The sequence below is a fragment of the Folsomia candida genome, unplaced genomic scaffold, assembly GCF_002217175.1.
Source record: "Folsomia candida strain VU population unplaced genomic scaffold, ASM221717v1 Fcan01_Sc004, whole genome shotgun sequence".
NCBI lineage: Eukaryota > Metazoa > Arthropoda > Collembola > Entomobryomorpha > Isotomidae > Folsomia > Folsomia candida.
The window spans coordinates 1,461,760-1,485,401 of record NW_019091196.1 but is presented as its reverse complement, the minus strand read 5'-3'; the positions used below and the strand labels follow the sequence as shown (position 1 = coordinate 1,485,401).

The following is a 23,642-nucleotide window of genomic DNA, read 5'->3' as shown; positions in this document are numbered from 1 at the left end:
TGCACACACTGCTTTTGATACATCAAAAATTAACCTACTTATCTTTTATAATATATTTTCAACTTAAAAATAAAATGCTCGGCATTAAACTCAATTAGATTTTTATTATACATTTTATTACACACTTGGGAAAATATTAAAAGAGGACGAATATGTATGGAGATATATGTATGCGTTTAATTTTACGCAAAAAGCACAAACTTGTTTACCAAATATATGAAAAAACATAAACCAATAATTTTCGAAATATTTGTACGTTTAAATTTAATACTGTGTATTTATTGTTGTCCAATTTCTTCGAGCCCCCCAAAAAATTGCCTTATATGGGTGAAATATTTGCATTTTTGAAAAAAAAAATATTTAAAAAAACATACATATTTTTCAAATAATAGCGGAAATATTTATACATATGGACAAAACATTTATTTATGCAAATTCTTCCCCCTCTCCCCAGATCGCATCCCCACCTCGGAAGAAATGGAGTCTTCCTCTTCTTCCCTGGATGACGAATCTTCCCCCACCACGGGTCGCACCTCGGGCAAAGGAGGGCGCGCCTCTTACTGCGCGGGGCGTCCCCACCAACGCCATCACCACAAACGTAGTAACAAGTCGACCTCGGGGTCTTCGAATAGTGGGGGCGGCGGGCAGGTCATCCCGCGCGTCCGGTCCAGCTCTGGGTACTCCTCGCACACGGAAGAGACTTCTTTCACCACGACGGCACAACCGCCCCCAAAATTTTCCGACACGAACGGTCAGCTTCTTCACGGCGGTGACGAAGCTTCTGGAGCGAAAGGGTTGTCAATGAAGCGAAATCAGGGGAAACAGCAGAGGCAAAGTCGAAGTAAAAATCAGGGAGGGTTCCATATCGATGTTTGACACGAGTAATGGGGCACGAGGCCGCGGGAGAAAGTAATTTATTTTACAATAAAAGTTTATGATGATTTGGGAAGAGGAGCTTAAAGTTGGTTATGTAATTATGTATCCCTAAATTCGAAATTTTGAAATTTAGAAATGAAAAAAATATGAAATTATGAATCAAACAAATTATGAAATTTATATAAAGTTTTATATACAACGTTTTATGAAGGAGTCTATCTATGAAATTTTTGAATAACACTTTGAATTTTATATTTGAATTTCTTAAATTCAAAATATAAGAACATAACTATGTGATTATCAAAATTTATAAAAAATATTGTTCTAAATAATGATAGATATGTAAAAAAAAACTATACATATGCTGTTAACGGATGAGATACACGGTTATCTCACGTTTTGTATAATTTTTACACATGAAAATAAAATGTTATAATATCATTCGAAACTTTGAATATCCAACCAAAATGTTACAACTGTGTTATTATTTCCGAAGTGGAAGTTTCCACTTTTCTGATGGCAGTTCATACTCGTGGTTTGAAGTGGAGTATCATTGGGAAAGTGAGATTGCCTCAATTTTTCCTATGCATACGTCTCAATTCGCCTCGATTAAATGCAGCTTCAAAATAATTTTGCATGTCTGCTGATCAACAAAGTTTCAATTACAAAGTTCATTTACAAATTTCAATTTGTGACCGTGAGAAATAAATTGTGTTACGTTACCCCGATCGAGTAATTTCATTTACATACGATGTCTCAACTTGCCTCAGAGTCAGACAAGACTGCTTCATTGTGTGGGGATGATGATACAAATCCGACACAAAGTAACCCAACTAAATTTCACATGACGTCTCTTCTCTTGCAGAAATTTAGCAAATTTGCAAATAAATTTTGCACAGATTTCCACAAACTAAGTAACAAAAATCTAATCAGATTGTGGTTATCTCCGCGTAGTCTTTACACGCAAGATTAAACTCAATTCGCAAGAAATGTTTATGTAAAGTGATCAGAGGTCGTAAACGTAATGGAAATTTACATATTTATGGTGTATCTAAAGTGACCCTAGTTTTGTATACCCGTCCTCAGTTTTCTTCTTCATTAATTGTCATCATTTTTTTCTAAAAGACTAAAGTCAAGGTGTGACTACTGAGGGAGCCAGACTCCTCAGACGACCTTCACCTTAGTCAGACCCGAAGCCGGGCAGTTTCGTTGGGTACATGGCTTAAAACGTGGAGAAAGTTTCCAGCACGTGCTCAGTCTGCTTTCACTCGCTCGACGCGAAACAACTCGCACTTCTCGCTCTCGGCCTCCGCAACCTCACGAAATCTGAAATCTCCACTTTCAGCCAAACTTACACTTACGCTTCACCAAGTTAACTAGAAAATAGAGTTTCATTGCAATTCTACGTTATCGAGAATTAAAATTAAAACAAGCCTACGAAGAAGAATCTTAAAAGCACACAAATTAGAATAAAGAAGAACAATCGTGTCGATATGATATGACACCTCCAGTCTAATATTAATCGTTGAGGTGGATGGTAAAAAAAGTGAAGAAAGTTGTCGGCTCGTGGTCAGTCTGTTTTCACTTTCCCGACGGGTAACACCTCATCTCATCGAAGTTCAACTTTATTACTTTCCGTCGGATAACGTGAATCTCATCCCTCACAAAATCAGTTGAGCTAATATCATGTCATGGCGAATTCTTGACGAGCTCCACTTTCTCGTGAAAATTCAAAACGATGCAAAATCCAATAATAAATTGTGTCAAACCATTTAAATCAATGTGCACCATTAATTAAATGTATTAATCCAAGTGAGAGGTGTGCACAGAGGTTTTTTTCCTCCGATTCCTGAAGAGTTCCTCTGTTTGTGAATAAGTGAGTTGTAGAAATTGTGAAAAGTGTGTCATATGAATATTACAGTTATTGGTACTATTTTATTGATCAGAGTATAAGCTGTGTTCGCAGAGTTTGTACGAAAAAAAATCACAAAAAGTATCGCAAAAAGCTGACTACGCAAGAGTGGCACAAGAAAGGTCCCTAACTTAAAGAAACGCAGAAAATCATTACAGTTATTTATTTTTTACTATGGGGCACCCTGAAATTAACTGGAGTTCATAAAAATTAACTAAAATCGTTTTCGAAAATGTAATTTTAATTACTAAGGAGGGGAGCTTGCGAGGTTGATAATAACAGATCCTGATGCCCTTTGGATATGTGGTAGGGTCCCATGAGTGTACTAAAACCCTGAAGTGGTTTAACTCCATGGCCACATTTGCGCCCGCCACACCCACTCAAAAATACCCAAAAAACGCTTTCACTCCAGTTTTCACTCACTCAAAACCTCGCCAAAAATCCAATTTTACTCGGATTTTGAAATTTCTTTCACCATTACACTCCCAGATAGTTGCTTTCTTCAATCCAATATCAAACTCAATTTTGCTGATGATTATTTCGCAGGGATAATTTGCGTTGTTGATTACTACAACAATGCTCATTCAGAATTTTAAATTTTAAAAATACTAAAAATTTCGAAAATATTGAGTTTGATTTGGCGTGGATTTGAGTGAGTGAAAACTGGTGTGAAAGCGTTTTTTGGGCATTTTTGAGTGGGTGTGGCGGGCGTAAATGTGGCCATGGAGTCAAACCAATTCAGGGTTTTAGTACACTCATGGGACCCTACCACATATCCAAAGGGCATCAGGATCTGTTATTATCAACCTCGCAAGCTCCCCTCCTAAGTCGATCACGTAATTTACTACTTTCTCAAAAAGTGTACATGGAAATCTGCTCCGACATATTTTAATTATAGAGTTTCTGCATTATTAGAAACGTCGTCAAAGCTGTACCAATATACAAATCTACATTCCTGAGTATTTTTCATGATTTTTAATTCTAATTGACTGACTTGGCTGTATTTTATGAGGAAAATTTAAATTAGCGGAGGAAGAACCTGTTTAATACTAATTCTTAATTAATTTACATGAAACTGAATTAAATCGTGCTAGCTTCGTAAAAATAAATAATGTTCTCTGCGTGTTTCGAGCAGATTCGTCTGCTTCGCATTCACTAAATAAAATAGCAGAACAAAATTGAGAATCACTACTACACATTTTTTTATCAGGCAAACCAGTGCGTCATAAATACCAAATATTATTCTATTTGTGAACAGTTCAGTTGTGTAGTTTTTTTTCCTGATATTACTGAAATGTAATTTTATCTTAACTTTAAGTTGCAAGGAAACGTGTAAAATCAGCAAGTTAAATGGTGAACGCAACGCTCAAAGTGAAAGTGAAATCCGATATAAAACGGTCAATTCGAAATTTCAAATACAACTCAAACCTGGGGAAAACTATTTTCTCTGTAACGCTTCTCTTTCTCGAGCTGAACCTTTGTCAAGGTGAGATTTGGCAAGCTAAATAGATCTGTATATCGTAAATAAGAGTTTCATTGTTTCTCAAATATCATTAAATTGTCCAGAATTTTAAAATAAGTTCCGAGAAACAATTAAAAACGTGTTGATTTGAACGATTTAGGTAATGGATCATCAAGTCCTTATATTATATAAATTACTTATTTGACTTGACTTTCGTTTTCAAACATATTTTGAACAGCTCAATGTCATAGATAATTATTTAAAACATAATGATTTTAACCTTACTAATTAAGATGTCTAATCCGTAGATTGTCGTATCCTAAATTTTATAAACAACTACAAAGAATTTTGTTTGTAAGAAGTTTGTATTTTCCTTAATTCTAAGGATTTCTCGTTTCATCAAAAATATTCAATTTGGCATAATTTTTCTCAACCCCGTAAAACCGACACCATATCACATGATCACATCACATAAAAATACAACTTCAACTTTATCCTAGTGTCGACGTGTTTGTTTATGTTTGTCGCTCCCAAATGATGACGGAGACCAAAGTGAAGAGTGAAAGTGGTGCTGCGACGACGAATCCCACCTTCACACCTACTTTCACTCTTTAAGAGGATTATTTAGCACTACAAGGGACACCACAACAATGGTGCAGACAGATGAGCATAGAAACCACAAAATTCACAAAGTGTCACGTCACCCTCAAAGGAAGATGTTTATTACGTTTTCTCCCACTCTTTACACGCTCTCACTTTGCGGTTCGCGTGGGTGCGGAGAAAGTTGGTGAAAGCAGGAAAAGAATGTTCCAAGAAACAGCATTATGATGCGTCTCGTCTGTGCCAGTTGTTTAGTCGTGGTTCTTATTGATTGATTGATTGATTGATTAGGTTTTTATTAAGGGTGTCGAACAAGCGTCAGTACAAGTACTGTTTTTCAGCTTTGGACACCAAACGCAGAAAACTCGAATACATATCTATAAAAATATCCTCCTGGATTTTCGCGTATCTTGAATTTCATGGCTTCATGAAAAAGAGGCCGAGTGCGTAAAGAGAATATGAGGCTAAATAAATATTTCCCGAATTCGAAACGACAAATCATCACGGGTTAAAGATTTAGAACTTTTGACAAAATGACGAAAATTAGTTGATTTTATGCAATTTTGTAAAATTTGGATTAGAACAATTAGGATTAGAAGACTTATTTCAGCAAATAATTTAATTTTTGTAAACATTACCAAACGAACAAGACAAATGATTATATTGAGAAAAAATTTATTTGAAATTTATTCAAATATTGGTCAAATAAATTTAATGAACTACAATTACTTGAACAAATATTATTTGCAAATTTTGAACTGAAATTAATGACCGTTCATAAAGTAACATATATGTTACTTTATGAATTACATTTGCATAGTATTACAATTGCATATAATGTAAAAATTGTGCAGTGAGGATGTAATAGGAAAAGTTGAAAGGATAAGGGCTCACTTGTAGACTTGAAGGGGTCCGGATTAGGCCTTTTTGTCAACGTTTCGACCTCTTGGGTCTTCTTCAGGACGACGAGGGTTGCTTCACATGGTGATTAGGAAAAAAGTGAGTGAGTAGGAAAAAAGGATGAGGAAAAAGTGAAAAAGGGTTAGAAATGTGTTATGGGATAGGAAGAGAGAACCGTTATGAGCATAACTTTCTAACCCTCGTCGTCCTGAAGAAGACCCAAGAGGTCGAAACGTTGACAAAAAGGCCTAATCCGGACCCCTTCAAGTCTACAAGTGAGCCCTTATCCTTTCAACTTTTCCTATTACAATTGCATATATGCAATTGTAATACTGCAATTGACCAATTTCTTTAAAATCATTTTTGAGATAATTCTACGTCAGTACAAACAAACGTTACAAACGTAACAAACATGCAATTTATTAAGTTGGAACAACAGGTGGAGGTAGCGACATTTTGAGATTGAATGACATGGAATCGAATAGAGTGGAATGGAATTCGACAACGATTTTGTGCGCACATTATCGAATTGATTTCTATTAAATCGACCAAGTATAATGAAATATTTTGGAAAATTGTAACTTATTATTTAGTTAATTTGATTTGACTTATGTGGCACAATTAACTGTCTGTGTGGGAAACTCGCAGAAATTGTTGTCTCCATTCGATTACAAATAACTCGTTGCACATTTTCTGCCGAGTTTACAAACCTAGTGTGAACAGCCCCCTATACATAAATAAAGTATTCAATGTTTCCCTTCCTCCACCCAAAAGCCATCGAAATGCGGCAGAGATAACGATAAAGTCGACTTTGGAGGATTATTATTGTGTTTTCGTTTCCTTTATAAATTTCATCCGAGCTTTTGTTCCTCTTCTTTTCGCCATTGTTTTTCTCCGCCAGCTTTCTCTGGCTGCCTTTCTCCCACCGCTTTCCTTATTTATGCCGACCCATTGTTTAGCATTATGGCGACGGGGCTCTAAACCAGCCACGCCGTTTTTTGGGGAGAGATATACAAAAGGAAAGATGAGAGACTTTTTTATGAGATCCTTCTCCTCATTGTGGGTACGACCAGGGTTTGTTGGGAAAAATGTGCAAAATATATTTTGCACATTTTATTTTATCTACTAAATAATTAGGAAGGGGAACATTAACTAAAGTTATTGTGTTTTTACATAAATTTTCGAAATGAATGCATGAAAACCTTATAAGGTAATTTGACAGAATTTGGTGAAATAATTTTGCAATATTTCCACCGTTATAAATCACTTTTACTCGTAAACTTACAAATCGTTTAAAAAAAATTGCAGAAGAAGAACAACAGATTAACCTTAAATTTATAAGATCAGTATCGTAATTTTTTTAAATTTTGTAAAATTATTTGCAAAACTTGTAGATAAATAAGTTCGTCACATTAACTTCATGGTCACGGATAAAGCATCTGTATGGCCTTTAATCACATAAATGGTTTGTAATTACTAAAACGTTGTCTAACTCCCACAAAATTCTGATCTCCTCTAAATTAAGATTTGCCAATTTATTTCGTAATTGGTGGCAATTTTTTCAAAATTATATTAAGCGTACCAAGTTTGGCATGATGTCTAATTTTGAATATGCGTATAATCGTTTTTAGAATATTTTAGATATGCCTTTATATTGAAAAGTGACACCGTTTCAAACAAGGGCGCCTTTTTATTAAGGGGTGAAAGCCCTTTATAAGATCGTTATGTCCGTCTGTCCGTCCGTCCGTCTGTCTGTCCGTAGCACCGATAACTTTTGAACGAAAAGACATAGAGACTTGAAATTTTGAACGTAAACTCCTAACGTCAAGGGACAGGACGAGTTCGAAGATGGACACTGTGACATCGTCACCTGTGACGATGACGTCGTCACAGTGACGAAAAGTGACGAAAAAGTGTCATGTGTCAGTTTTGACATGCGACACATCATTTTTAACTATTTCTCAACGAGGAATTTGAAAATTCATGTCATTTTGTGTTTGGACGTCACCTGTGACGATGACATCGTCACGGTGACGAAAAGTGACGAAAAAGTGTCACTTGTCAGTTTTGACATGTGACACGTCATTTTTAACTATTTTTCAATGTCAAATTCAATGGTGACCTCCATTTTGACCTCAGAGGTCATGTAAAGGTCATAGGACATATCTATTTCAATTTCAACTGAAATTTAACCCCGAATTCAATGGTGACCTCCATTTTGACCTCAGAGGTCATATAAAGGTCACAAAAGGGTTATCAACTGTTAAATTTGACACAAATAAGACACAAAAGTCGAAAACACGTCAGAAGTGTCAATCTTAACAAATTTTCGAACAATTTGATATTCACATTGACGTATGACACTCCTTTCACCCCTTGGTTACATGCGTTGTAACGGTTTATTTTGTAAAAGTTTGCAAAATTATTTTTTCAAAATTTACGAATTTTTAAAAAATTGTCAGGGCTTGCCTAAATTTTGTAAGTCGTTTCTTTAAGTTTCTGTACCTATATTATCCTGAACCCTAAACTTTACACATACTCGTACATATTTCCGTACATCTACCAGTTTAGCTTGTTGCGTTGCATTATTGGCTTTTCAACGGTATGAACGAGCGTCCTAAGTAAAATAAAAGTGCCTCTAAAAACAAACAGCACAAAAGAACGTTCTCATCAAATTTAATTTTCATTTCGCTAATATGCACCAATGTGAACAATGTCAACGTTATTCGCATTCCGTGCCCCATCCACAATTCGCTTTATTTCCATGTCAAATTGTGTGTCGGGTACAAAATGAATGCAAATGGGTCATGACCTAACATATATAATATCATTAAACTATTTACCTGGTTGGAATGTAGGAATCATTTTTCCTCCGAATTTGTAGTTCTCATGAAAGCATCAGTTCTTTCATATTGACACAAATTTCTGGGAATATTAATTAAGGTTATCATCGTTTATTTACATAAATTTTCGAAATTACGAGCGACAGGCAGCAAATGCATGATAACCTTATAAGGTAATTTCCACGAGCAAAAATATTTCTACAAGTTTATAAAGGTTACGAAAAGAAAAGCCCTCGAACCTTGAATACGTTGGGCGACATATTTATTTTTTTGAACATCATTATCCGGTTGAAGGTTTGGCAGATTTCTTCTGTAGATGTATTTTCGAGTAAAGCATGCATAAAACTTATAAAGCATGCATTCAAACTAATAAATTTCCTGAAAATAAATATGTTGTAAAACGTTCCCTCTGGAATTGAAATGAAATTTTGCTTTTAACGAATTAAAGCATTCCATAAGTAAATTAACCATTTTAAGACTTTTTGGCACATTGTGTACTTTTTTGGACACATATCTTACACAATAATTATCTCACGCGTTGAATTTTTCGGCTTGAGTAACACATACGTGGCACAATAAAATTTGCATGTATCCAGATAAATAAATTTCCTGAAAATAAATTTATCTTAAAATATTCAATCTAAAAATTCAACGCTTAATTTTTCTTTTAAGGAATTAAAGCAGAATTTCAACATGTTCAAAAAATACACCTGCAATCCATTAACCTTCGACATTAATCTGGTAGGAAGTTATTGTCTAACCAATACCTGTACGGAGGATATATCTGACTCCATCAGATTTTAAACAGTGTGCTAAAAACCCCTCAGTACAAATTTTGGACAAGTTGCGCGACATATTTTTAATTTTTTGAATATCATTTATAATATCAAGATCCCAAACACATTTTTCGGGTTATTCAAATTTTCATTATCTGCCAGGTTGCAGGTTTCCACCACATTATTTTAAGTGCCGAATCTTGCATGCAGTCAAATATATAAATTTCCTGAAAATGCATTTATTTTTTAAAATATTTCATCTAAACATTTTAAATAATTTTGCTTTTAGCGAATTAAAACAGAATTTGAAAATGTCTAAAAATACACCTGCAATCCATTAACCTTCGACATTCCGCATTATTAGCCAATTCCCTCCGGCTGTTCCCTCACGCAATTAACAAAGTAAAAGCCATCCACAAATATATTGCGCGTGGGAGGACGATCTCCCTCTTGCCAGCCGTGTGTCATGTCGGAGAGTGAAAGTTAAAGTGACAGCGTGCTAAATTCGGGCAACTTTAAGTGTCTTGTTTGATCTCGTTTGATTCACACAAATTCCAAAACACATAAAAGTACGGAAAGCGGGTCTCCTTGGAACCCGGAGGCGGGGACGGTTCGGAGAGGATGTTATCTATTGTATGTCTGTAACCTTACAAAATTTTGCAACTATTTCGAAGGGAAATTGGGGAACAAATTTTTGTAAACTGATGAAAAGTATTTATATCCCATTAGTTTGCACAAGTTGAATGACTTACGCGACATTTGTCACTTTTTATAGAGTATCAAAATAGAAATGCAGTAGGCAGATGGTTTATGGATTTCCATTGTTTAGTGGGTTTAGGGCAACCGGTCAAAAACGCAATAGTCAAACGCTAAACTGGTCCAATGACAGGTTATCATCTTCAAGTTATTTATAAAATTTCTAAAATTTACGCCATTTATGAATCAAATCATGTATTTTAACCCATAAATTACACGCCCACTCCAGCTCCGGCTTGGGCAAGTTTTGCGAAAAAGAACATTTTCTATTTTGGCTGCATTCTCTCCTTTTCCACTCTTGTCTGTTAGCATCATAAATGTTATCCAGCTCGGTGTCCGATTAACATATGTATCTTTATTGCATATATAGCCAATAGCTCTTGCAAGTCACAATCATAGTTTGTTACATATATTTTGTATAGTCAAATTTTTAGATTATAATAATTGTGATAGTAGACAGGGGAGTAGAGGGAAAACCAGACTATGGTGGTCAGTCTGGAAAAACTCTACCTGAACTGGGAAGGATGCCCAGTTCACCATTCGGCCCTGACTACCTATGAAACCCAGGTTCGACCAAATGCAAGACAGAGATTATAGGCGATTTGCATATCAGGAAAAATGGTGACATTCAAGTGAGTAGGCGCCGTGCCGGTGGGGACACGACGGGTTTTGGGCTGGAGCGGAGCATCCATGGACCACAAACTAACCAATGACCCATCAGGGTTCGGCCTAAGTGACCCCATAAGGGGCCATGAAACACCCCACGAACTAACCCCTCCCACCGCAGCACATGACTAGGTCATGGGAACCCCGTAAACCTACCCCAGCCACCCCCACCAGCACCGCACACACCCACTCTTCCGTCGACCACCCCCACATGCTCACCACCCCAATATATCAAGCAAAGGTCTTACCTGGGGGAGCTCCTCCAAGGCGTAGATCCTCCCGTGCACAGGGTCCGGCGAATCAAACTTCGCCTGATGGCTCAGCTTGTCGTTGCTGGGACGGGTGTGGCAGGGGGTGTCACCAGGCACGCAGGTGGGGGGAGTGAGTGGACGAGGCTCACATGGCGATAAGGCCTTGGGACACACTTAACTTGCCCTGGCACACCCGCGACCCAGATGGAAGAGGATCCAAAATGCAGAGCGAGAGAGAGATACGTGATGCACGAGAGGAGGCCAAAGAGGAACTCCCCACTCTTGTCTGTTCGTCAGTGTCAATTAGATTTGAAGGGTGCACTTCAACCCGGCTCGTTCATTCCGATCGCTACACAATTCCAATTCTTCCAATCTGTTCAAATTTTAATGAGACAATACAATTCCGCTCCCACTCTCATTCTCGAACTGTCCAAAAGTCGAAGCCTTCACGACAAACCAAACCAAACCGGGCTCAAGGATGTGCTCTTTCACTCGAGTGAAAGTAGATGAGTTACGTTACGTAACAAAAACGTGGAAATTGCGCAAGAAGTGAAAGTAGATCCACTTTCTTCGATTGTTTATCTTTTACTTATGTGTCCGAGTCGATTTCATCATGGAAAAAAGTTAGCGGAGGAGAAGAAGAATCATATATTTTTAGTGGAGATAACATTGGCTTTATACAGTTCTTAGGAAACGTATGTACTTTTTCCGAGTTAGAAATTTCAATTTTACTTCATTATGAGACGTAGCATATTTTTTGTAAAATTTGACAAATCTATCCTCAAAATATTTAAATTGGTAAAGACTTGTCACTGAAAATGGCACCCAAAATTTCCCCAAACTCATATATTCCGATTGGAAATTGATTAATCATTTTGAAACTCCCAGGAATGGGTGTCCTCTTTCGATAGAAAATCTTTGCCAACGTCACTGCATAGAGAGCTGCATAGAGCTGCATATACACTCTCAATAATTTAGAAGGAAAATTATTACCACTTTTACTACCCTGACAAGGTAACAACCTCTGTCTCTCATTAGGTAATAAATTTGTCACCAAAATTGTCAACATTGGAGGTGACAAACAGTATATCCTATCCAGAAATAATTTATTTCCTTCGTGGAAATAATTTCGTCTCCAAAATCATTTCCTATAGGTGACAATTTGTCACCTTAAAGCCAAGCGCAAACTTTAGTCACTAAAGTTTAGTGGCAGTTAAGTTTTCTCTCACAAACGTTTCGCTCTCGCACCTGGCAGAATAACGAAAATTGTTCGAGTTTTTGCATCTTACCAGAAGAAAAATTACTTATTAGAGGTTAAAATTATGGATTACTCTACATTTCAGGTAAATAATTTTAATTCATAGTTCATATGATGCTTATGCTGTAATTTTATTGTTTTTTGTCCTATAAATATTTACACTAAAACAAGTTTTTTCTAGATCCGGATGCGCAAATTTTGTTCTAAGATGAATACGGCGCAGATTGAGATGACGATATTTTCCCAATTTTACTGGAACAACATTCGATCTCTAACGTTGCGTGCTCCACGGAACTGGAAGATGTTTTTATGGTAAGATAAAACTCCATTTAAAGTAATAGTAAATAAGTTTAATTTCTCTTTGAGTGTGATTTATACAGTTGACGCTTCATCACGTGACATTTTTTTTTTATTGGATTTACAGATAACAGGCAAATCTTCAGCAAAATAACAAACTCGAGAGCCAGCTAGTATGTACGAGAATCAATTTTCACTAACATGATAAGTAATATAAGTATGTAGATATATATATATATGTAAGCATGCACAATTTAAGTTTTATATTTACGTGTATGGATGTATGTAGTATGTGGAGACGTGTGAAGAAATTTGATCTCTAACCAAATCGTATTTAAATAAATAAATACATATTTTAGAAACTATATTTGCTTCCCCCGGGTTCTAATCTATCTATTACCACAAGGAGATAAATATATGCGTAAGACGGATATAACTTATCACCCATATTATCACTACATGTAGGTAAATTATTTCCATTCAGTGACACAAGTTACTAGTGATGGTAATCCGTAACCGATCCTATCCTAGGATCGTAAAAACTCGGATAGGATCGGATTTTCACACGGATCGGATAGAGGATCCGAGGATCAGACAATCCGATCCGAACCGATGAGATCCTAGGATCACACAGGATCACACAGGATCACACAGGATCCTCGGATCATCCGATGTAAACTCGTTTCACATTTGGTGAGTTCATCACATGGCGTACATTACCCGAACGAGCCGAATTATGTTATTATTCTACACCAGTTATTTTTATTTTGGCGTTCAAATTATTCAATTTAGTATGATTTCAAAATAATAGGATAATTCGGCTCATTCGGGTAATATACGCCATGTGATGAACTCACCAAAAACCGTTCCAATAAATAAAGAAAAGCAGCTGGTAAAGTATTTCCATAGTTAGACACAAGGTGTCTCACACATATCATCCGCGGATATCCTACGATCGATCCGATCCTAGGATCGGATCGCATCGGATTTCGAGTAGAACCGGGAGCCGATCCGATCCTAAAGCGAGCAAATCCGATCCGATCCTATCCTATATTTATCCGATCCTATCCTACGGATCGGTTAATTTAGGATACGGATTACCATCCCTACAAGTTACCTCCATGTTGTATACATTCTGTCATCGGGAGTAACAAATTATATCCAAACAGGTGATAATACTGTTTACCTCCGTTCGGGAGACAAAACACATTTGTCAACCGGCGGAGGTATATTATCACCATACGGTAGAGTTGCATAGTACCTACACGAGGAGACGATTTTGGTGGCAATTTTGCTGAGAGTGTAGCGATTACATACAAGCGGTAGATGAATTTGTTACCACCTTATTTTTAGTGTGCATCTTTCTTTTCCAACTTTGCGGAATTAAGGAAATTCCCGTTACTTAATCGTAATGCAGTGGTATTACAAATTTGCTGGCTTAATTTTTTCATCTATTAGTAAATTTATTTATATCAGCAATATTTTCAATAAATCCAATCCAAAATCCAAACAGCAGTTCTCGCACCTGAGTTTTATAAGGTTTACTAAAAACTCGATAATAAAGTGTATGGCGTCGAAGTGCAACGTAATTATTTATATTTCAATATTTATTTATCGCTAATTTTCGGTAGGACAATTTTCCTATGGGATAAATTGAAACTAGTGAATACTTTCCTTTCCTATAAAAAACCTATACAAAATTTTATTAAAACTAATCAAAAATATGTCTATGGAATCCACATCTCCGATCCGTTTTCCCGTAGATTACGTTTGAAACTAGTTAGTAAGTTACTTTCTTTTAAAAAATCTCCTGATTTCGAAAATATGTTAAAATTCGTCTCCATCTCCATCCAGATATCTCTCACCCATTGCTTGTTCTACCAATTATAAATAATTCAACCCCGTTGGTTTCTCAATTCTGCATACATTTTCTTTCTCAATTCGTTTCCAACCAAACAACTGAATACAAAAACAAACTGAATCCCATCAAGCCAACAAATTTTGTCTGAATCCAAACAAAACCCAAATCTAACTTATCTCTCATTCAAAATTTTGTATCTGAACTAAAACCTAATAAAATTTTAAACAAATATGGGATCCAAACTCTCCTCCGAATTCAAAACCGCAACGAAGCCGCAGACCGAGACCAAGCCACCGAGAGCCAAATGGATCCTCCTCCGCGCTGGCAGGATGGAAATGAGGATGGAAAAGGGAGTGCAAATGTGAGCACAATTCGGATTGACGTGCCGACCGTGAAGTGAAGTGAGGCGAGGTGAAAGCAAATATGAAATGAAATGTTAAAACGACTCCTTTCTCCAACAACTTCACTGGGGCAAAATGAAGTATTTTAAGCTCTATTCTTCCCAGGGTTTGGATTTCCAGAGCTGTTACACTCACAAAAAGATCTACATGGAGAAGGCAACAATCACACAAAAATGATGGTCTTGTTAACAAATTTACTTTTTATCGTTGTAAAAATACATTACTGGTTTTCATCACCTTCGTACCTGTTGTTTCGTGAAGAAAAACATATTCGTAAATTCATAAACGGTTGGTTGACGTGAAAGATCCTCAATAAAAAATATCTCGTACAAAATTCATTTGAATTATTATTTGCCTAATATCATCAGAAACTGGTATTCGAAATATCATGATTTTTTTTTATTACGAAATTTTTTTACGAACCAAAAAGACTCAACGTTACGTGAAACCCTCACTGTGTTTTCGACCCAGTATTTTTCCCACCCCTGCAACTTCACTTTCACTTTCGTCCCTCTGTTTGGATTTCATTTCCTTCTCGGGCTCAACTCCGGTCGAGGTGGGGGAACGAAGATATTGCATGAATGATGGGTAGTAACATAATGCAGAGATGAAAGTGGGGCCGTTATCATTTTGGAGATGGAAGGAATCATAATCTAATTTGTTGTTTTTGAAAATTATGAAAGCATTTTGAGTGCAGAAAATTAGAGAATAGAACCATCTTAACTTTTATTAGGATTTTAGGGTTAATTTTAATTTTAATTTGTCAATGTTTATTTTTAAATAATTTTTAATTTTACGTTTCGGGCTTTTTCTAAGTGTTTAGAATCAGATGAAAGAGAAAGTAGTTAATTTTTAGTATGGTGTAAATCGAGGGGGATAAGATAAAATTTGAAATTTTTACAAATTAAAACAAATGGTTCTAATTAATAACAATTTTCCAGTCTGGAAATTTCAACCCTCATTTTCCACAGAAAATTTGCCGGATTTTTCTGCAGGAAAACTGTATTGATGGACAGCAAATTGTGAATAAAATATACAGAATTATGCCCAAACTGTTCAGAACGAATCAGACAGAAATTTTCTGAAAAATCATGCCAGTTCTTACTGCAGCAGATACCACTTGAATTTGCAAATCTTGCATCAGCAGAATTCATATTTATCAATAAATCTCGTAAATTTATTCACAAATAAATTTCCTACTCTGCAGAATCCTATCCACGATTTTAATACGGGTTGATATACTGCTAAATTTAATAAAGACATTGTTTCTCATGGTGTTGAAAGCTGGGTGAGTTATCCTGTTTGACAACATTATTTACCAAGGTTCATCTGATTTTATTGGGAATTTGGTAGTCAAATTTTTATCTACATTTTGTCAATGAACCAATTTCTCCCCTGCAGGTGAAACCAAAACAGGGGAATTACAGAAATTTGTGAAAAGCTTTCTTTATTTTTTCATAAAAAATATTTTTTTTAATTTATAGCTCGTGTTTTTTTCAAAAAAGTAAAAGTAGAGAAAGCTCCGAATCCTGTCTGCGTCTTCCCAACTGTTTACCATGCCGTGTGGAATGATGCAATGAAGCTGAATCGGATGGATTTTACCCCGCTGCGGTTGTTGTTTACCCGTTTCTCTAGTTTTATTAGAAGAAGGTGCCGTATTTGCAGTACTCTTCGAATTTACAAGTTCTCACTCTTAGAAATTGGGGGTAAAATTGTGCTATTAAAAAAAATTAATACCAATTAGTATTAAAATTATTACCATGAGGTATAATTTCAATACCGGTTCAATACCAATATGGTATAACCGTTTAATAACAAGGCAGTAGAGTCACGTATTAATACCGTTAGGTTTTTTTCAATACCAAGTTTCTAAGAGTGCAGGCAACGCGAAGAAGAGTGTGTACGGACAGATTTCCATTTGCATTTCTACTCGACCAGCGAAAAGAGACAGTGGTGAAAGTGGTGAAAGCGAGAGAGGAACCAGAAAAGCGTGGAATATTGATGTGCAGGGAATTCTCTGAGGCCCTCGGCAAATTTTAGACCAGAATCACAAAGAGAAACTCCATATTTTGTTTTGTTTTCAAGATTAGAGAGAAATTCATAGTAATAAATTTTAATTGGTATTCAAATGAGGTACGGATGTTCAGATACGTGTTTCGGCCTCTTTCATTAAATGTAATCATGCTTTCGCGAAAATTAGTATTGCGAAATATTGCAAGATAATAATTGAGAATAGTAACTTGATTATGATAAGCGCCGAAAATGAGAATTCTAGGTTTATGTAGAAGTAAAGTAAGATTAGGTAGGTTGATTCAATGGGGTGTTTTAAATAATGCAAAACCGTTTTCTTATTAAAAAATTGCAACGACTAAAAATGTAACTCGTAAAAATAAAACTTAACATGTAAAACCTAAGTTTTTGCATGTCATATTTTCGTGAGCGAAAATTATGGCGCAATATTGTGAGATAAAAGTAATAATCACTTGGCTATGATAGACGCCGAAAATAATAGTTTGAGTCTAAACAAGCAGTAATATAAGTTTAGATAATCCGGTTGTTCTCAGTGTCATTCATGCGTTCATAAGTCACCATGTCATTCCTGATCGTAAATTCCTGGGACGGGTCATTTTCAAAATTAAGTATTGCAAAAAATAATGTTTTACCAATTTGTATATTTTTTTAATTCAAAAATTTTAAATCCAACTGTAAAAGTTGGGATCCAAAAACGTTATACGAACCAAACCAGAAATGTTTTATGATGAGAAGTAAGACGTACTGGCACTATTTTGTGTCGTTTGGAAATTTTCTAAAATTTTGTTTGACATGGCATAGTCGCACAAAATAAAATGAGACAATTCATGCAGTCCTTGGTAACTTTGTTATATTCGTAAATTCTAAGAACGTGCAAAATGTTACAAATATTTCGGAGTAAAATTAGCTTGTTCAGATCACATTTTATTTTTTTAAGTTTGCCAAATTATTTTACAAAAATTACGGGTTTTACAAAGTTACTAATGACTGCGTGAAGTGCCTCAATATTTTGATACAAGTAATCAATTCGCAAAAACGTTGAGCACTCTAAATAACGGTGTTAATCCTCACTGCACGATGTGATTTCACTAAATGGTGATATTGTTTTTCACCACATGATAATAAACCTTGCCCACATGGTAACCCGTTGTCACTGGCTGGTGTTGATTTTGTCACCGTTAAGTGAGAAACTATTACCGAACGGTGAAGTCATACAATATGCACAACGATTAACACCGGGTTCTTAAGAGTGTGTAAGGGACAGATAATTTTTTCAGATTTATCTGTTTAAAATTAATCATATTTTATTTTCACCTTTTAATAATTTGTCAAACTAAAACGCCTTTTATGGAGTACAAAAATGTAGATTCCCAAATGTATAAATACGTAATATTTGGTGAATGTAAATGATAATGTGTTAAGAGTGCATATATGAAAACCAAGCACTGATCACTATTTTTTTATAAAATTTCAGCCTGGAGTTTATCCCTGGATGAGAGTGGGCCCCGCTTTTTGGACGAGTGGAGCTCTTCATACGCTTTCAGTAGCAGATTGGGCGGCAGTTTGCGCTGCGGGGGGCACGGGTCCCCACACCCGCGGGTCGAATGGGTCTCCCGGGATGGATTTCCAGTCGGAAATGTCACCGGCTTAAGAGAGGTCAGTTTTTTGTACATGTTCTCAAAATAATACTCATTTCACCAATTTGAGAATTCAATGTCGATTGTTAATAAATACTTCCAAGACCAGAAGAATATAAATATTTTCAATTATAATCACATAGTCAGAAGCTGTACTGTTTGCATCTAGGTTAAATGTATTCAGTACATTTCACATTGGCTCAGAAATCATGCATGCTTTATTACTAACTTTTTCCTCCCCTTTTTACTACGATTTTGTAATTTAGTCGAAAAACAACACATTGAGCTTTAGATTAAGAAAAAATGCTAATTTCACCAATTCTTGCACAAACAAATTTGAAACATTTTCTATTTTTTACTTCGATCTTAATAACTACTAAAAATAAGAAGTATGCGAATATTTACCGTTATAACCACAGAGTATATAATTTGGCTAACCTTGGACTTATCTCGTTCAAAAAATTACAAAAATTATTTAAATTATAAATCGGCTCAGATATCATGTTATTTGATGTTATTATATGCAAACTTTCACCTACACCTTTTTATCTTATACTCACGAAATAGTGCAAATTTCACAAATTTTTACAAGCAAAATACACACTTGCCCAATTTTGCAACTTCAAATGTTGATAAGTACTTTTAAAAACATAAGAAAACAGATATTTAATAATATAATGACAACAAGAGAGGGAATAATCTGTGTTAAATACGTTCAGTAATTAAAAAATCCCCAGAATTTCATATCGGCTCAAAAGTCAACCTAATCCTTTTTACACATTCCAATAACGACTTTGTACTGTTGTAAAAAATAAAATGCATGAATAAAATTCTGGTCAAACCGTGTTTTTGAAACAATCCAAATTTCACAAGTTTTTACACACAAAATTTGTAACATTTGCTAAATTCTTCAATTTCGAATGTCAATAAACACCTCTTGTTTGCTGCTAAATCACAAACCATAACTGGATTAAATTTGGATAGCCTTGAGTTTTAATAAGGATTAGATATGTTCAATTAAAAAATTGCCTAATTTTCAAAGGATTGGCTAACAATCAGGGTTGGGCAAAATACTATTTGAAATACAAAATACAAATTACAAAATACAAAATACTATTTTGTATTTTGAGGGCCATGGTTCAGATGAAAGTATTTTGTATTTTGTATTTTGAAGCTAGCCAGGTATTTTGTATTTTCTAATTTTTGGGTCGGTCAATGTATTTTAAAATACAAAAATACTTTACAAAATACATTTGGCAAATATGAGACGAGCTCATGAGAAGAACAATAGTTGGTCCATGCGATATCTATTGCAAACCAATATTTACGGTTTCAGCTAAATAGGATCTCATCGATTATTTTCAGTTTCTGGACTCATGGCTGTGTCAGAAACCTACATAAAATATGTTATATTTATGCAGATGATTATTTTTTTATTTTTAAATTTCTCTCAAGTGTTATGATGGGTATTAAAACTTATTTTTACTTCCTTATCGACACTTTGTCGTACGAGAATATCAAATTCTCATTTTCATATTTTATTTTTTCTTTTAAAAATTGTGTTCCCTCAAATTTTCTAGCGTGTTTTTAGTCCTCAGATATTATTGTAACCTAAGCTCACCATTTGGTCCTGGAGAGAGAACAAGTCGCCCAAAAAGAGAAAGCAGACACGAACATTTCGTTTGTGGGGAAGTAGCAACAATGGTTCGCAGAGTTATTTGATCCTGGTGATTCCTCGTCCTCCGAGTGGTGAAAGTGTGAGACGAGGAGGGTAAACCAGGTGGGGTGCTTTTTGTTGTGAATTGTGGCCTGGATTCGATTTGGATCTGAAAGAATTATAAATTGCGCGTTTTACGATACTTACTTTCCCAAAACTTTCCCCACCACAAAAGATTCACAGAGAAAGAAAGGGAGAATGGGACGAAATGATGATCACGATCGTAAAATGGAATCCAAATATTGTTTGGGACGAGAAGAAAGTGAAAATATAATAAAATTTGGATATGATTTGAATACAGAGAGTTGAATAGGAAAAAAGTTAAATGAGGGAATGATAAAAATGAGGTTTATTCGGGATAATCACTTCAATTCAGTCATTTTCATGCATTAATTTGGAAAAGGACCGATTTTAATTTGGCATATTAACAGAGATTGTGTTTATTATAATATCTATAAAATTACCAATTTTGTAAATTTAATTTAGCCATTTTCATCTTAATGATCTAATTCATATGAAATTTAAGTTTCTGAAATAACAACTCGTTAGTTGTCCGGTTATTCTTTTGTTTTAAAAATGTTTTAAAAAAGTTTTCAAAATTGTTAAATACACAGATGAAGTCAATTTAGAGGTATTTTTATCGCTATTTTTATCGCTATTTTTATTATAATTTATGTAATTGGAGGACTTTGATGTCGTTAAGGCTTAATGTTTCAAAAATTAATTATCAATTACTTCATAAAAAGATAGAAGTTTCTTTTCAGGTGGGTTCACCAAATTCAATTGAAATATTTACAAGTTGCAAACAATTTATGCAGAATTTAAACATCTTCTAATTTTTTGTTTAGGATTTATATTCAACGTTCTCTGCGGCAAACTGGTATTCCGTTTTGGTTAAAACTCAGTGTTAATTAAGAAATTAGATGTTTTCCATAAGGATTCCGTTGTGATGAAGACTTACAAGTTGTAAATTACAACCCAAAGCTTATGAGAAGTGCAAAATTTCACTTTTTTGGATTTTATATCGGTTTCTCTAACGCAATTTTCACATTCATATACATGTTCACTATTAGTTTTACGACTTTGTCGTTGTTAAAACTTTATGGCAAAACTAGAGTAGCTGTTACTAGTTGAAAAGATCAAACGATGTTCATGTAAGCACTAAATCCAATAGAAAAATATTCAGATCTAATTACAATTTGTAATCAAGTTATGTGAAATTTATATGTACATCTTATAATGTTCGGTTTAGGATTTCTATTCAGTGTGCACAATGACACCTTCGAATTAATAAAACCACACAGAAAGCTAATTTTACTCGAACCTATAAGATTTAAAGGCGACAAGTACGTTAAAAAATAAAACCTAGCGTGAAAAATACACTAAAAAATAACAAATATTTAATGTAAAGGTTTGTCACCGAGTAAATTATATGTTAGTTTTGTAAATAGATTTAAGGAATTTATATAGATCCGTTTTGGCTGCTAATTAATTTTTGCAAATTTCTGTAATTTTTTTTGTAGGTATGTACATAAGATTACAAATTTTTTTGGGTTACAAACATCCAAACCGCATTTTTTCAATATTTTTAGAAATTTTGTAAAATTACGTAGGAACACACTTCCAGTTGTCGCATGGTCCATCTGAGTAAAATTATGAATATTTACGTCTCCATAAATTTTTAGCGAATGAATTTAAATTTAAAACAATGTAATTTTGGAAAACAAATGTCTGAGCTTTTCAAAAACGTTACAAAATAGTGCATGATTAATTTGCAAGTCTAAACCTTCATGGATCCATATCTTAATTTTATGACGATTATAGAATTACTGAGTATTTTCAGTATTAAATTATCAGTATTTTCATTTTTGCAAACTAATATTTTATAATTTTTCGCCATCCCGAATAATTTTGACTTGACTACCCCCATTACATTCCACAAGGAATAAATTAGTTTCCTTAAATAGAATGAGACACTTTTTTCCATGGGAGAAAAGTGGTCCAATTTTCTCACGAGGTGAAAGTCGTGGTGAAAGTGAAATCATGTCTTTTCCCCAAACTTGTTTATTTCCAATTGTGCATTTGTGTATTGTTGGTGTGAGAGTGACAGTTTCTTGTCGGAACAAGTGAGAGAGAAAGCAGATAAAAGGAAGAACATGTTTTTTTGCGGGCGTGATGATTTCCATTTTTTCATGATTCCTTCCTCAACCTCAGTTTTTGCATTATTATTGCTTATTTATCCAGGGGTACAACATACAGTATAGTTGTATAGTTTGCGATTTCGTGCCAAATATTTGCGTGAGTTACACGTTATAACAGGTTGAGGAAATATTTAATGCATCTTCGCATTTTCAAGAGTTCCTTTGTAAACTGTGCGGCATTCACGCAGACCTTGATAGCATTGAAAAATCTGTAAACCTAAAAACTTATACAAAATTTTACAAATATTGATTTATTCAATTAATAAGATTATTAATAAGATTATTATTATTAATAAGACTATTAATAAGATTTATGAAAAAGTCAATAAGTATTAACTTTACTCGTACAGTACTGTACGAGTTTAGAGATCTTGATTGATTTCGTAAAAGTTAAGTAGGATAAGAAATTTAAATCAGATGGAAGAACACGCTCGTTTCCTCGGTTGCAAATTATTAACATATGATTTATTGGTTGGTTGTCGTTATTACAATTACGTAGTATTATTATAATAATCAGTTAGCGTTTTAACATTAAATTCACAACAATTTGGACTTGAGTGAAAATAAATTAAAAAAAAATCAATTTCAGAACATTTTAAGAAATGAATGTTACAGGAATTTTCAGAATCTTAAAATTGTCTACCATTTGGCGAAGAGTGTAAGTTATAGTTTAGTTTCACATACGTGAGAGAAGTTTAGATAAATCGCAAAATCTCTTGTTATTGAAATAGCCATTTTTCAAATAATTTATTTGAAATAATTATTCTAAATTTAAAAAATTCAAACTTTTAACAATTTTAAAATTATTATAGAATTACATATGCAATTCTTTTATTCATGTACAAATATTCTATCCAAACTTCTTTTGTTGACTTATAAATTAAATAAATTACTAAATTAATTTAAATCCAAAATTCCAACAACATCACTAAAAATAGTAACATAATACTTTATTTTGTAATCCGCTTTGCTTAAATTCCCTCCCAATTTTCAAACCAATTCGATAAATACACTATATTTACGTGGGTGTTTTATTATTGATTTTCAAAAGGTATGTTCCGCACTGTTTCTGACCAAACTTTTGATGAAATAACAAACTTCAAATACATTTAGGATGCTGTGATTTTTTTCAGTTCTGTAGGTTAACATTAACACTAGCAATAGCTCATCAAAATTTACCTCGAAAATATGCCAAAA

At 34.5% G+C, this 23,642-nt stretch overlaps 2 protein-coding genes across 2 annotated transcripts in view; both read left to right on the top strand.

Annotated features, from left to right (window-relative positions):
• LOC110848263 (Down syndrome cell adhesion molecule-like protein Dscam2) overlaps positions 1–1,329 on the top strand; it is a 136,820-nt gene extending 135,491 nt beyond the window's left edge. Inside the window, exon 37 of the mRNA XM_035851003.1 lies at positions 455–1,329. Coding sequence (XP_035706896.1) covers positions 455–876 — 422 coding nt within the window. The 3' untranslated portion in view covers positions 877–1,329. The remainder of the gene's footprint in view (positions 1–454) is intronic.
• An 820-nt stretch (positions 1,330–2,149) lies between these two features.
• LOC110848261 (Down syndrome cell adhesion molecule-like protein Dscam2) overlaps positions 2,150–23,642 on the top strand; it is a 109,302-nt gene continuing 87,809 nt past the window's right edge. Inside the window, exons 1-3 of the mRNA XM_035851077.1 lie at positions 2,150–3,022; positions 3,649–4,274; positions 18,365–18,546. Of these exons, the coding sequence (XP_035706970.1) occupies positions 4,139–4,274; positions 18,365–18,546 (318 nt within the window). The 5' untranslated portion in view covers positions 2,150–3,022; positions 3,649–4,138. The remainder of the gene's footprint in view (positions 3,023–3,648; positions 4,275–18,364; positions 18,547–23,642) is intronic.